At 42.3% G+C, this 14,075-nt stretch overlaps 1 protein-coding gene across 1 annotated transcript in view; it reads right to left on the reverse strand.

Annotated features, from left to right (window-relative positions):
• Positions 1-652: 652 nt before the first annotated feature.
• LOC132889885 (BTB/POZ domain-containing protein KCTD16-like) overlaps positions 653-14,075 on the reverse strand; it is a 60,446-nt gene continuing 47,023 nt past the window's right edge. The window contains exon 3 of the mRNA XM_060926707.1: positions 653-1,339. Coding sequence (XP_060782690.1) covers positions 855-1,339 — 485 coding nt within the window. The 3' untranslated portion in view covers positions 653-854. The remainder of the gene's footprint in view (positions 1,340-14,075) is intronic.

Raw genomic sequence — 14,075 nt, forward strand, 5'->3', positions numbered from 1 at the left:
AAAGTCTTCTCTGTTTTTAGAAAGTAAATGACAAATTGTTTAAATCAGCTACTCTGGTGTGGTTGACACAAAAAAAGGCGAAATAGACAAACATGGCAATGTTAAAATGTTGAACTTCTAGTGCATCCTAAAATGTTGCATTTATTGTAATGCTGTATAAACTTTTGTCATTTTTAGAGGTATTTCTGTAAATACATCTCATAATTTTCAGAAAATGGCTTTTTTTAATTTAAGACATTTGCAGTGAACAATAGCTCATGATGAAAACTAGTCTATACCATGCTCATGTGATGCATTTTAGTCCAAAGTACATGCAGATGAACAGCTCTTTAAACACATGTGCTTTATTTAGCTTCAGTGTAATGATGCTGTCAACTACTCAGCTGTCAGCTATGATTTGCAATCAGCAAATGCCAGACAGAATGTGGCATAATCAGCACAAAGTTAGTCACCCTCCAACCACCTGCTCCCCCCTTTCTCTTTACCTTTACTCAGGATATTTTCTTTTACAATGTTGTAAAAGAAAAAAAAGTTTCATTTATTTGATCCACTATTAGAATTTGACAAAGATTAAAACATCGTCAAAGGTTTGATAAGTCAAGACTGCCTCTCAAACTAACCCAGACAGACAAAACAGATCAGGTCGCTGACTTTTGTTTTAATTTTTGTACAATCCATTTTGATTGCATATGCAGGCTTAGTATCAGTGGTATTCTTCTAGAGAGGACACTAAGCCCTGTCTTAAGTAGACTAATGCATTGCAAAAAGAATAACCATGTTTATTCCATGAAATCTCTGCTTTATTGGTGCCCATCTACTACATTTATTTCACCTGTGATCTGAGGTTATGCGTGTTAGGCATTATATTTCTTCAGGAGGTCATTCTGCCAGTGCCTCTTGCGATCTGGGAAGAGCTTGGGGATTCTAATCTTGCGGAAATCCTCAATGCACTTCTTCAGCTCCTCCTCCATTATCTTTTTCTCCTTGTCCTCTGGTTCTTGGTCTGATGATTCACCATTCTCCTTGTTTCCAGTGGTACGGGGCATTGTCTTCAGTGCCAGAGCGATGGGCCTTGCTGAGCTGATATCAGAACGTGGAAGAGGGCTGGCAGAGGAGTCAGATGGAAGTGTAGCACGTTCTAAGACTGGAGTTGGAGGTGGGGGAAGTGGAAGGTCAAGGATGTCATGGGGTTCTAAAAGGGAAACAGGGTCTGGAGGAGGTACATCTTGCAAGTCCAGCTCTGTACTGTTCTTGTCCATATATAAGTCATGTACTGGTTCTTCCTCTGGCTGGACAAAACCTGGATCACAGGAAAGTGCTAGGGATGATGATTTGTTACCTGTGAAAAGATATAAAGAATGTAAATTGAGTAATAATGGAAGCAAACATAGCTGACCTGCTAACCATATCAATCAAGCTACTGGACTGACAGTCATAAACACCACATCCCACATATCAGGGGTTATCAGTCCCTAAATACATTTCTAGAATGTGGTGAGAAACAAAAACAAAGAATGAGAAACACAATGAGGAAAGACAAATAGAATGCATCAGACTCGTAGTATTTCCTTACTTGCTTTGTCTGAGGTTTTTAGTCAGTGGGACTTCACACAATATTTGGTCACATTCTCCCTTTTCGTGTTTACCCCATCAAACTGTTTCACTGGACCAACCAGAGAATGACAGACTGAGATCAGATTAAGATAACTTGATGAAGAGTGCATGAAAAATCATGACTGATTCTAAGGCAAGTTGGGGTTGGAAGAAATAGGAAAACGGCCGGTTAGGAAAAAATGCTGCACCAGTTATGCTTTGTCAGTTATTTTTGCAGAGGTGAGAGTCTTGCACAGCCATCTTTCAGATGAATATGACACTGAATAATATAGCCCCTAGCTATGAGGAAGCATTTATTTCTAGTGAAGACTACACACACACACACACATACACACACACACACACATGCATAAGCATATACACACTCATTCACCTGGAGACTCATCTATACTCAGTCTGCAGCTCCAGTGCAGGAAAAGTTTGGTTTCTGTAACATCAAGATTGGATAGAATATTTCAGCATGGATCTGTGTCCATGCATATAGTGGTGCTTGAAAGTTTGTGAAAGAATTTTGTTTATTTCTGCATAAATATGACCTAAAACAACATTAGATTTTCACACAAGTCCTAAAAGTAGATAAAGAGAACCCAGATAAACAAATGAGACAAAAATATTATACTTGGTCATTTATTTAATGAGGAAAATGATCCAATATTACATATCTGTGAGTGGCAAAAGTATGTGAACCTCTAGGGCCCTGTTTACATTATTTCGAATCAGCGGATCATCAGATTAACATTTTTAAAACGATTCGCGTACACACAGCAACGCCAATACACGATTCGCGTGCACACAGCAACACCAATACACGGATAAGCTAATCACATGACTAATTAGACGGCACGTCACATGATCCCAGTGCATATCGGGCATGCGCAAGTCACTCACCACTTGCAAGTGGAAGGATGGCAAGTGAACACCTTCTCCAGCAAATAAACACACCTGGCTGTGATGTTCATGTTCTCACTGAGTTTAAGCGCCTGAAGGAGGTTGAAATGTGTAAATAAACCTCAGTGCGGCTCAGCGCTTCCTCCTGCGCTCCAAATCACTCCGCCCTGAACAGCGAGTGCCCTCTGGAGGGTGCGCACTCCGGCCCTGCGTAGCTCACAGAGCGCGCGAGTGAAGCGCACGAGCAGTGATTAGGGACTGAGCCGCTGTGTGTGAGATCCCAATGCCAGCGAATCAGGAAGGTGGATGTCACAGTGACGTTGTCCAATGAAGACGTCAGCTAGAGCTCAGCACAGCGTATCCGCGTATTCTCAATGTTTACACAGCACCGGACCAGACACGAACTGGATTGAATACGTGGGCTCTGGCGGATTCCCGTTTCCCAGCGTTTTAATGTGAACGGACAGTGCATCCGCGAAGAAAACGAGACAGATATGGTCTAATGTAAACTTGGCCTAGGATTAGCAGTTAATTTGAAGGTGAAATTAGAGTCAGGTGTTTTCAATCAATGGGATGACAATCAGGTGTGAGTGGGCACCCTGTTTTATTTAAAGAACAAGGATCTATCAAAGTCTGATCTTCACAACACATTTGTGGAAGTGTATCATGGCACGAACAAAGGAGATTTCTGAGGACCTCAAAAAAAGCATTGTTGATGCTCATCAGGCTGGAAAAGGTTACAAAACCATCTCTAAAGAGTTTGGACTCCACCAATCCACAGTCAGACAGATTGTGTACAAATGGAGGAAATTCAAGACCATTGTTACCCTCCCCAGGAGTGGTTGACCAACAAAGATCACTCCAAGAACAAGGCGTGTAATAGTCGGTGAGGTCACAAAGGACCCCAGGGTAACTTCTAAGCAACTGAAGGCTTCTCTCACATTGGCTAATGTTAATGTTCATGAGTCCACCATCAGGAGAACACTGAACAACAATGGTGTGCATGGCAGGGTTAAAAGGAGAAAGCCACTGCTCTTCAAAAACAACATTGCTGCTCATCTGCAGTTTGCTAAAGATCACATGGACAAGCCAGAAGCCTATTGGAAAAATGTTTTGTGGACAGATGAGACCAAAATATAACTTTTTGGTTTCAATGAGAAGCGTTATGTTTGGAGAAGGGCGGCATGGTGGTGTAGTGGTTAGCGCTGTCACCTCACAGCAAGAAGGTCCGGGTTCGAGCCCCGGGGCTGGCGAGGGCCTTTCTGTGTGGAGTTTGCATGTTCTCCCCGTGTCCACGTGGGTTTCCTCCGGGTGCTCCAGTTTCCCCCACAGTCCAAAGACATGCAGGTTAGGTTAACTGGTGACTCTAAATTGACCGTAGGTGTGAATGTGAATGGTTGTCTGTGTCTATGTGTCAGCCCTGTGATGACCTGGCGACTTGTCCAGGGTGTACCCCGCCTTTCGCCCATAGTCAGCTGGGATAGGCTCCAGCTTGCCTGCGACCCTGTAGAAGGATAAAGCGGCTAGAGATAATGAGATGAGATGAGATGTTTGGAGAAAGGAAAACACTGCATTCCAGCATAAGAACCTTATCCCATCTGTGAAACATGGTGGTGGTAGTATCATGGTTTGGGCCTGTTTTGCTGTATCTGGGCCAGGACGGCTTGTCATTACTGATGCAACAATGAATTCTGAATTATACCAGCAAATTCTAAAGGAAAATGTCAGGACATCTGTCCATGAACTGAATCTCAAGAGAAGGTGGGTCATGCACCAAGACAATGACCCTAAGCACACAAGTCGTTCTACCAAAGAATGGTTAAAGAAGAATAAAGTTAATGTTTTGGAATGGCCAAGTCAATGTCCTGACCTTAATCCAATCGACATGAGGTGGAAGGACCTGAAGCGAGCAGTTCATGTGAGGAAACCCACCAACATCCCAGAGTTGAAGCTGTTCTGTATGGAGGAATGGGCTAAAATTCCTCCAAGCCGGTGTGCAGGACTGATCAACAGTTACTGGAAACATTTAGTTGCAGTTATTGCTGTGTAGTGGGCTGGTAATTAATCAGAATAGAATAAGACACCCCTATATATATTTTTATTATTCTGATTTCCTTCTTAACTTATTATGACTAACAGTCTAATACCCTTTTCAGTGAGAGTTAAGCTTTTCTGTGCAAGTGACACGCCACACCTGTAGATGGCGCTATCCCAGTAGTGATGGGGAGAAGCCTTTGGTTCTGAGGGTGAAAAGCGAAGCAAATTAAAGAATTCATCAGAACATCTAACACATAAACCTGTGTCCGGCTGTCTCTTAATCCTGTCACTCATTTCAGGTGGGTAATCTCATAAAATACGACATATAGGGTGCCTTGGGTAATTGTTAAGGCATTTAGGAAGATGCAGAGATCGTTGTAGGAATATTACTTTTGTGTAGTCATTATTTTTGGAACTTCTGTGACATTAGTCTCCTGCGATTGGATGCTAACCCTAGGCTGACACTTGCATGACTTTTGGCCACGATTTTGTCGTGGCAAGTCGTGCCATTTTGGGGCACGAACTGGGAGGCTCCCGCACTGTTCACGACTAGTTCACGCATAGTTCACGACGAGTTCACGAATGCGTGCCCGTCCACATTCACGAACTGGCACGACGAGTTCACGCATAGTTTGCGCATAGTTTACGCACTTCCCGCATTGGCACGACGAGTTTGCACAATTCGGACGGTGTCGTGCCGACTTGGGCACGCCTGTGTCATGCACAACCTCATCCTCATCAGATACCCACACGCAATTTCAGAAGTGGACCGCGAAGATCCGGACACACATGATCTGATCCCTGGTGGATGGAGGACTGACCGACACCTGCAGGGGCTGCTGCCTCTAACCGGCCATCATACCCAGAAGGATGCAAAGGATCAGCGAGACTACCTGTCACATTACTACATGTCCCCTGCTGGTGCTGTCCCTTGGCAAGAAAGAATGGTAGTAGCTTCATGAGCTGCATCCACAGTTGTTCCATTTTTGAAATAAAAGAAATGAAACTCCCCCCCCTAAAAAAAGTCATGAAGGAATAGAAAATAAAAGACATTAAAGAAAAAAGCAAAAAAAAAAATTGCAAATGGTGAGAAGTGTCCGGGAAGCCCTATATATACCCCCGCACCGATGCGAGTGCCACTGTCGCGCAGTAGTCGTGAACTGCTCGTAAACTCGTCGTGAACTGCTCGTGCCATGCGCAAACTGTTCGTGAAGTGTGTAAACTAGTCGTGAACTGCTTGTGCCATCAATGCGTGACCGTGTCAGTGGGAAGGCACGGCCACGCTGCGACGCGCACCAATTCGTGAACTATTCGTGGCAGTTCGTGACAGTCGTGGCATGGCGCGCACTTCCACGCACTGGCACGCATCCTCCCGCATCGTCCCGACGAGTTCACGACGAGATCACGAACAGTTTGCGCATAGTTCACGACCCGGTCGCGAAATTTTGTCGTGACCAAAATTTTGAACATTTCAAAATTCTCGTCCCGACATGGCACGCAGTCACGACGGGTTTACGCACACTTCATGCCAGTTTACGACTAGTTTGCGCACTGGCACGACTCGAGTCGTGCCAATGCGTGCCATGGAATCGTGCAAGTGTCAGCCTAGCCTAATGCTTGAAATGAAACCAGTGAACAAGAGAATAATTTTGAAGTTATCACTGTAATCTGCAGGAATGTAGCTGCTGTTGTATAAGTTAAATGAGTTGGAATGCCTAAAATGTAACGTTTATCGTGCCATTCGTGCACCAAGTAATTAGAGGGTGCGTCATAGTTCTAAGATGGCGTCTCCCATGAATTTACATGCGCGCCATGTACAATCATCTGAAATGCCTTAGTTTGTGATGGCAGCGTAATGTTCTGAAAACTTACTGTCTAAGGTTAAAAGCATTTCTTACTGATGAGTTATACATTCTTATTTGAATATTTTATATTCACTAATGGAAGTGTATTTACTATTCAGTTGTGGGCGGCATGGTGGTGTAAGTGGTTAGCACAGTTGCCTCACAGCAAGAAGGCTCTGGGTTCAAACCCAGCGGCCGGCAAGGGCCTTTCTGTGTGGAGCTTGCATGTTGTCTATGTGGGTTTCCTCTGGTTTCCCCCACAATCCAAAGACATGCAGTTAGGTTGATGTGGGGCAGCCGTGGGCTGAGGTGCCCTTGAGCAAGGTACCCGACCCCTGACTGTTCCCAAGGCACTCTGGTGTGACTGCCCACTGCTCTGAGTGCATGTGTTCACTGCTTCAGATGGGTTAAATGCAGAGGATGAATTTCACTGTGCTTGAAGTGTGCATGTGACAAATAAAGGTTTTTTCTTCTTCAGTTGTTTGAATGGGTGTAATGTTACTGAGTGATGCTTTGGTGTGATGACACTATTGGTGTTATGTGAAAGTTAAGTTAGTGAAAGGAAGATGTTAAGAGACAAGACACAAGATACTGGTAACAAGCCATAGAAATTCCAGTTTATTATTTTCTTTGTATATCCAAGTTGAAGATCAGTAACAGAGATTGTGCCTGTGTTTAGGCTATGCATTGATGAATGGACTGATGATTGAAAATGATACTTACTTGTTATAATGAAAATGAGTTATAGTTAAGGAAAGGAAAAGCGAAGCAAATTTAAGAATTTGTCAGAACATCTAACACATAAACCTGTGTCTGGCTGTCTCTTAATCCTGTCACTCATTTCAGACACCCAGTCTGGAACCGGTAATAGCTGCACAAGGGGGTCACACCAGATACTGAAAGCAAAGGTTCACATACTTTTGCCACTCACATATGTAATATTGGATAATTTTCCTTAATAAATAAATGACCAAGTATAATATTTTTGTCTCATTTGTTTAACTAGTGTCAGTAAACTCGCTGAGAGTAAAGAAACTACAGACATGGACACCTTGAACTACAGCTCCCAAGATTCACAATGCCCTCTGTCTCCCTCCTACTGAAAGTCAACTGTCTCTCATGTTCTCAATTACTTGTTCACCTATTTAAGCTCCCCTAACAAACACTCCAGTGCGAAGTATCATTCTGTCTTTCCAGTTCATACCAAGCCTTGTTTCTTCTGACTGTCTCTGATTTATTCTGACCCTTTCGCTATCTATCACACGTTTTTGCTCTTGCCTTATCTACCGTGTTGTTCACCGATCATCCGATCCTTGCATTATACTGATACTGGAGTTGGGGCCATTCTCTCCCAACGCTTTGGGGAGAAACACAAGCTACACCCAGTAGCCTTCTTTTCTAAGAAATTATCCTCAGCAGAAAGGAATTATGATGTGGGGAACAGAGAACTCCTCGCTATCGAGTTAGCCCTCGAGGAGTCGCAGCACTGGTTAGAGGGGGTTACTCACCCCTTCACAATCCTCACAGATCACAAGAATTTGGAGTATCTCAAGAAAGCTAAGAGATTAAATCCACGTCGGGCCAGGTGGGCATTGTTCTTCACCAGGTTTGACTTCACAATTTCATTCCGTCCAGGTTCCAAGAACACTAAAGCAGACGTGCTGTTTAGGGCGTTCGGTCCATCCCTCCAAGACCCAGTATCTCACAATATCCTTCCTCCACAGTGCTTCATACAATCCATCACCTGGGAAATGGACAAGGAAATAAGGAAGTCACAACTGTCCTATTCATCTCCCTCCTGGCCTTCTCTACATACCCACGCACCTTTGCAGCCAACTCATCACCTGGGCACATGCATCTCCCGCCACTGGACATCCAGGCAGTCAACACATGAACAAAATGCTGAAAAATAAGTATTGATGGGAGAGCATGCTCACAGAAATCAACCAGTTTATTGCTTCATGTTCTGAATGTGCCCAAGCTAAAAGTCCCGAGAACCCCCCTGCAGGCAAATTATGCCCCCTCCCAATTCCCCAGAGACCCTGGTCACACTTAGCCATTGACTTCATCATGGACCTCCATCCCTCTCAAAGAAACACCACCATAATGGTAACCGTCAACAGATTTTTCTAAAGCACTTAAACTCATCCCATTGCCTGGCATCCCCACAGCCTCCCAAACTGCAGAACTGCTGTTTCAACAAGTCTTCAGATATTATGGCATTCCTGAGGATATAGTCAGTGACTGGGGCTCTCAATTTGTTTCACAATTCTGGACTAGCTTCATGGAAAGGTTGGGAGTATCGGTAAGCCTCACGTCAAGCTATCACCCCCAGTCTAACAGCCAAGTCGAGAAAGCAAATCAAGAAATTGGTTGTTTCCTAAGAATCTACTGCATGCATGACCAGGGGGACTGGGCATGCTTCCTTCCTTAGGCCGAGTATGCACAAAACTCACTCAAACACTCAGTCACCCAGTTAACACCGTTTCAGTGCATACTTGGTTACCAACCACCCTTGTTCTCCGGGGATGACACTCCTAGCCAGGTACAAGCGGTTGACAACTGGTTCAGATGCAGTCAAGCTGTCTGGGAAGAGGTTCATCAGCGTCTTGTAACAGTTTGCGCCAAGTACAAGGAGTATGCAGATAAGCATAGAGGAGAGACTCCGAACTTTTCCCCTGGTGATGGAGTTTGGGTAGCAACAAAGAACCTACGAGAACACAACACCTGTAGAAAACTTCAGCCATGTTACATTGGGCCATTCAAGGTAATACATCACATTAATGAAGTAGCATATCATCTCGAACTTCCCCCACATAGCCAAATATGTCCCACCTTCCACATAGCACATCTAAAACCTGCTATCCTGGGAGCTCTTGCCAGCAACACACTGGTCCAGGAGCATCCCACACTTGAGCTCAAGGGAGAGCCCATCTACCAGGTAAATAAGATCCTTGACTCAAGATGAAGAGGAGGCCAAGTCGAGTACCTGGTGGACTGGGAGGGATATGGACCCAAAGAACAAAGCTGGGTCAGGGCCAAGGACATCCTAGATCCCCTGTTAAAACAAAAATTTCACACCCAGCATCCCAACAAACCAACACCCAGAGACAGAGGTCATCCGAGAAAAAGGTAGCTCCCGGAGGTAGCTCCTTGGGGGGGTTCTGTCATTAAACCCACTGAGAGTAAAAAAACTACAAACATGGACACCTTGAACTACAGCTCCCAAGATTCACAGTGCCCTCTGTCTCCCTCCTACTGAAAGTCAGCTGTCTCTCATTTCCTCAGTTACCTGTCCACCTATTTAAGCTCCCCTAACAAGCACTCTAGTGTGAAGTATTGTTCTGTCTTTCCAGTTCATACCAAGCCTTGTTTCTTCTGACTGGCTCGAATTTATTCTGATCCTTTCACTATCTCACACATTTTCACTCTTGCCTTATCTACTCTGTATTGTTCACCGATCACCCGACTCTTGCTTGTTTACCGACACTGAATCCTGTCCCTCACTTTGCCTTCGTTGTCAGTCTGCATCCCGCTCTCCTCTGCGCATACATCTGTAAGTGCCTGTATTCTAATAACTGGGTTCTCTTTATCTACTTTTAGGACTTGTGTGAAGATTTGATGATGTTTTAGGTCATATTTATGCAGAAATATAGAAAATTCTAAAGGGTTCACAAACTTTCAAGCACCACTGTATCTGAATGTGTACTGTACATACTCATAAAAATTTTTTATAAATTCTACCCTTCCTTGTCACAAGGGTGGTACCCTTAAGGCTTAAGGCCTCTGCATGCTCTTGCGACAAGGCTTTCGCAGATAGCTTTTCGCAGACAGTTGTAATTTATCGTTGAGCGGGGAGTAATAGGCGTGTGCGATGTTATTCACTGCCACAACGCAAGGGGGCGCGAAGTCGCGAAATCGCTAGGAGTAGTTGGTGGGTGTGGTTAGTGGAGTGTTTATCCTCCAGTTACTTATAATGACTAGAACTGGAGTCGTATAGATGTACGTACTTCCTCACTTCCTCAATCAACCGCTCTTCGTGCTGCTCCATCTTCGCTCGTGTTTTTAAAAATGGCGGTCGTGAAAACAAACCAAACCGGGAAAGTAGGGAAGCGGAAGTGCGTGTACAGCAGATGTAGAGTGGACCAATCAGAGCCCTCTTGTCTGCGACGCTGTCTGCGAGGCTTCTGCGGTGGTCACAATTTTTGGGAGGTGCGCGCAGAGCGTCTGCGAAGGTGGGGGGGCTACGCAGACACTGTCTGCAACGCTATCTGCGAGGACTGGGTTGTCAGCATAAATTGGCCTTTATTCTTGTACCTTTAATGTGTATCTTTTACCAGGCGATGTAAATGTAGCATACATTTAGAAAAGATTTAAAATACATAATTGGACCTTGACGGTTGCTCTTGTATGTTTTTTTTTTTAGCTTTTATTAACTAATAATTTAAAGGTAGACTACATGCACTTTTTCAGGTAAAATAAAAATTTTAAACATATAAAAGGTAGACCACTGAGGGTACTGTCAAGGAAAGGTACAGTTAAATACCCTTTTTCTGAAAGTGTAAATCTGTTTGTATGTGTGTGATCATTTATTTACAGCATGCAAACACTTGAGAGCTAATTTGGGTTTATAGCAAAAAAGAAAGACAGAGACACAGAGTTAATGTACAAGCTGAGTTCACATATAATTCCAAATTGACTGAATAACACTGTAAATATAGGTTAACATTCACTGAATGTGAAGACAACTTGTATATAATGACTGTGCGTGGGTTTCACAGGCTTTAGTTGTGGGCATGTGTGGAGGCTTTTGAGTGCTGTTGGAATTATTTAGAGTAAGAGGGGGATGGGCTACATTTCTGTCATGGCGTGCAGAGTAAAGAAGAAAATATTCCTCCATTTTCCTGTCAGTCTGATAAAATATGAAAGCACTCTGTAGCGTCCATTCCTTTTTTCTCTATGCAGCCCATCTGTTGTCAATGGTACTTTTTTCTACAAAACCATCATTACTGCTATGAGCAGCACTGTGATAACCAGAACTAGCCTCTCATTAGGAAATGTGTGATTGCCATGCACAACATTCATCGCTGAAGCTTGAATGATGACTTTCAATAGCCAGGTTTACAGTATATATGGATTTAAAGGAAATGTGTGCCCTAAAACACATAAAATATACAACTATTTATATTGAATATTTATGATGAGCTAATTTATTGGTTACTGCTGTACTTTCACTATTCTTAGTTGTGTGCAACTCTTATATCAAGGGGACATAGTGTTTAATAGAAGAAAAAATAAATCTGTGATCTCTGACATAAGTGATAAATATAAGGATTTGCTGTTAGCGCCTAAATAGAATAAAGCAAGAGCTATTTTTCCCACTTACCATTTTCAATGCCATTAATGAAAAATCCAAGTTTGAGAATACAGTACAGCAATACAACACAGTTGCACTGTTACATCAGTGACTTGCTTTGGTTAGTTAGTATTAGCATAAAGGTTGAAGCTTTGTTACCCTGATCAGAGTATTCAGATAAGGATGAGAGAAAGGTAGACAGACTAAAGGAGTTAAAGCCCTGCTCCACTACTGTAATTGTTGATGTACTGCCACTGGCGACACTATCAGCAGGTAGTTGAACAGCATTGTGAGTAATGTATACACTCGCTGGCTGCTTTAATAGGAACTTGTTCTTGATTTTAAGATTACTGTTTTGGCTGGCAGGATTGTAAGCCAATGTGGTCTTCTGCTGTTGCATGCTGAGATGCTTTTCTGCTCACCACGGTTGTAAAGAGTGATTGAGTTACCATATCCTTCCTGGCAGCTCAAACCAATCTGGCCGTTTTCCTCTGACCTCTCTTATCAACAGGGCATTTCCATCGACAGAACTGTCACTCACTCAATGTCTTTTTGTTTTCATACCATTCTGTGTAAACTCTAGAGACTGTTGTGTGTGAAAACCCCAGGAGATCAGCAGTTTCTGGAATACTCAAACCAGTCCATCTAGCACCAACACCCATGCCACAATGAAAGTCACAGAGATCACAATTTTTCCCATTTTTATGTTCACTTCAAAAAGTGAACATTAACTGAAGCTCTTGATTTGTATCTGTATGATTTTATGCATTGTGCTGCTGTCAAGGGATTGGCTGATTATATATCTGCATAAAATGTAGTGTATGGGTGTATAAAATGGTGTATGGGTGTTCCTAATAAAGTGGCTAGTGAGCGTATATTATAATAATAACGAGACCATCAACGATGGCATAGCTCACTCCAGCCCCGTGAGAAATCAAATCTGGGTAGAAGTTATATGCACCCTAGATACATGCCAGAAAGAATCAAAATTAGTGAAGAACTGAGGGAGAAGAAGCGATTTGTGTGGAAACTGCTTGTTAGAGCTTAATTACTCCATATCTTCATTATTAATTGCAATTATGCAAATTTGGGTAGAAGCTATATACACCCCAGGCAGCCCTACCTTCCTACCAAAAAGAATAAAAATCAGTGACGAACTAAGAGAGAAGAAGTGATTTTTTGTGAAATGTGGATGACACTGGACGGACAATGGATGACAGACAATAGATGGACAACACATGATGGCATAAGTTCATTGCCTGTTGGCCAGATGAGATAATAATAATAATAATAATAATAATAATAATAATAATAATAATAAGAGGAAACAGAAGAAGCAGAATAATAATAATAATAATAATAATAATAATAATAATAATAATATTATTATTATTATTAATAATAATCTTTGTAAGCATAGCACCTTTTATACAAAAATAGTTGAAAGTGCTTTACAAAATGTAGCTATGTTGAAAACAGACTAATTGTTTAAGAAATAGTTTAAGACAATTCAGAATTGAATAATACAATAAACATTTTGCACCACTGAAAATCACATTTATTAAAAATATTGATATGCAAATGGTTCAGGATGGATTTTTCCTTAAAGGAATGAATTTAGTTTCAAATTTCACTCAAATTTCACAGAACAATGACTTCACATCCAAATATATGGTGTTCATTAACTGTATATCAACATATACCCAACACATTTATGCACAATGGACACCTCATACTTCAATGCAAAACCCATCCCTTTTGTATTACTGGTCATGTTGTCCCCTGTCCTAAATGAAACAGGACTGTTAGTTAGCACTTATTTTCTGTCATATCATATTTCTCTTATTATTACTAGAAATCATGAATCCTTCAACTAACAACAATTCTGCCTTCAGAGTGCTGTCTCAAGAGCAGACATGGCTGGGAGCTCAGTTGCATAAGGGAGTGCCTGGAGAGCCATGTGAGAAGATCTTCAGTGGAACTCTCATCAACTAAGAGCCTTGTAAGGTACACTTGAGTGGGATGTGGAAAGCTTTTTAGAATTAAAAAGCTGCCTGTTGTCTCTATGGTTACACCTCACCATCGTGGAGCTTTACAATGGCCCAATGTGCCAGAACAACAACTCTTTCTTTCAAATGTGTTTCCCAAAGTCTTATAAAATTGTGCAACTGTATATTTATACAGTACGAATCAAAGGTTTGGACAAACTTATTCATTCATAGTAATGAGTAAGTGTGTCTAAACCTTTGACTAGTATTGTATATAAAGACCAAGTTAGAAATGGATCAGCTTACACCTATGTCAAAGTACTTATCAAACCTGATATACACCACATT

This window comes from Neoarius graeffei, chromosome 8 (genome assembly GCF_027579695.1).
Source record: "Neoarius graeffei isolate fNeoGra1 chromosome 8, fNeoGra1.pri, whole genome shotgun sequence".
NCBI classification, from domain to species: domain Eukaryota; kingdom Metazoa; phylum Chordata; class Actinopteri; order Siluriformes; family Ariidae; genus Neoarius; species Neoarius graeffei.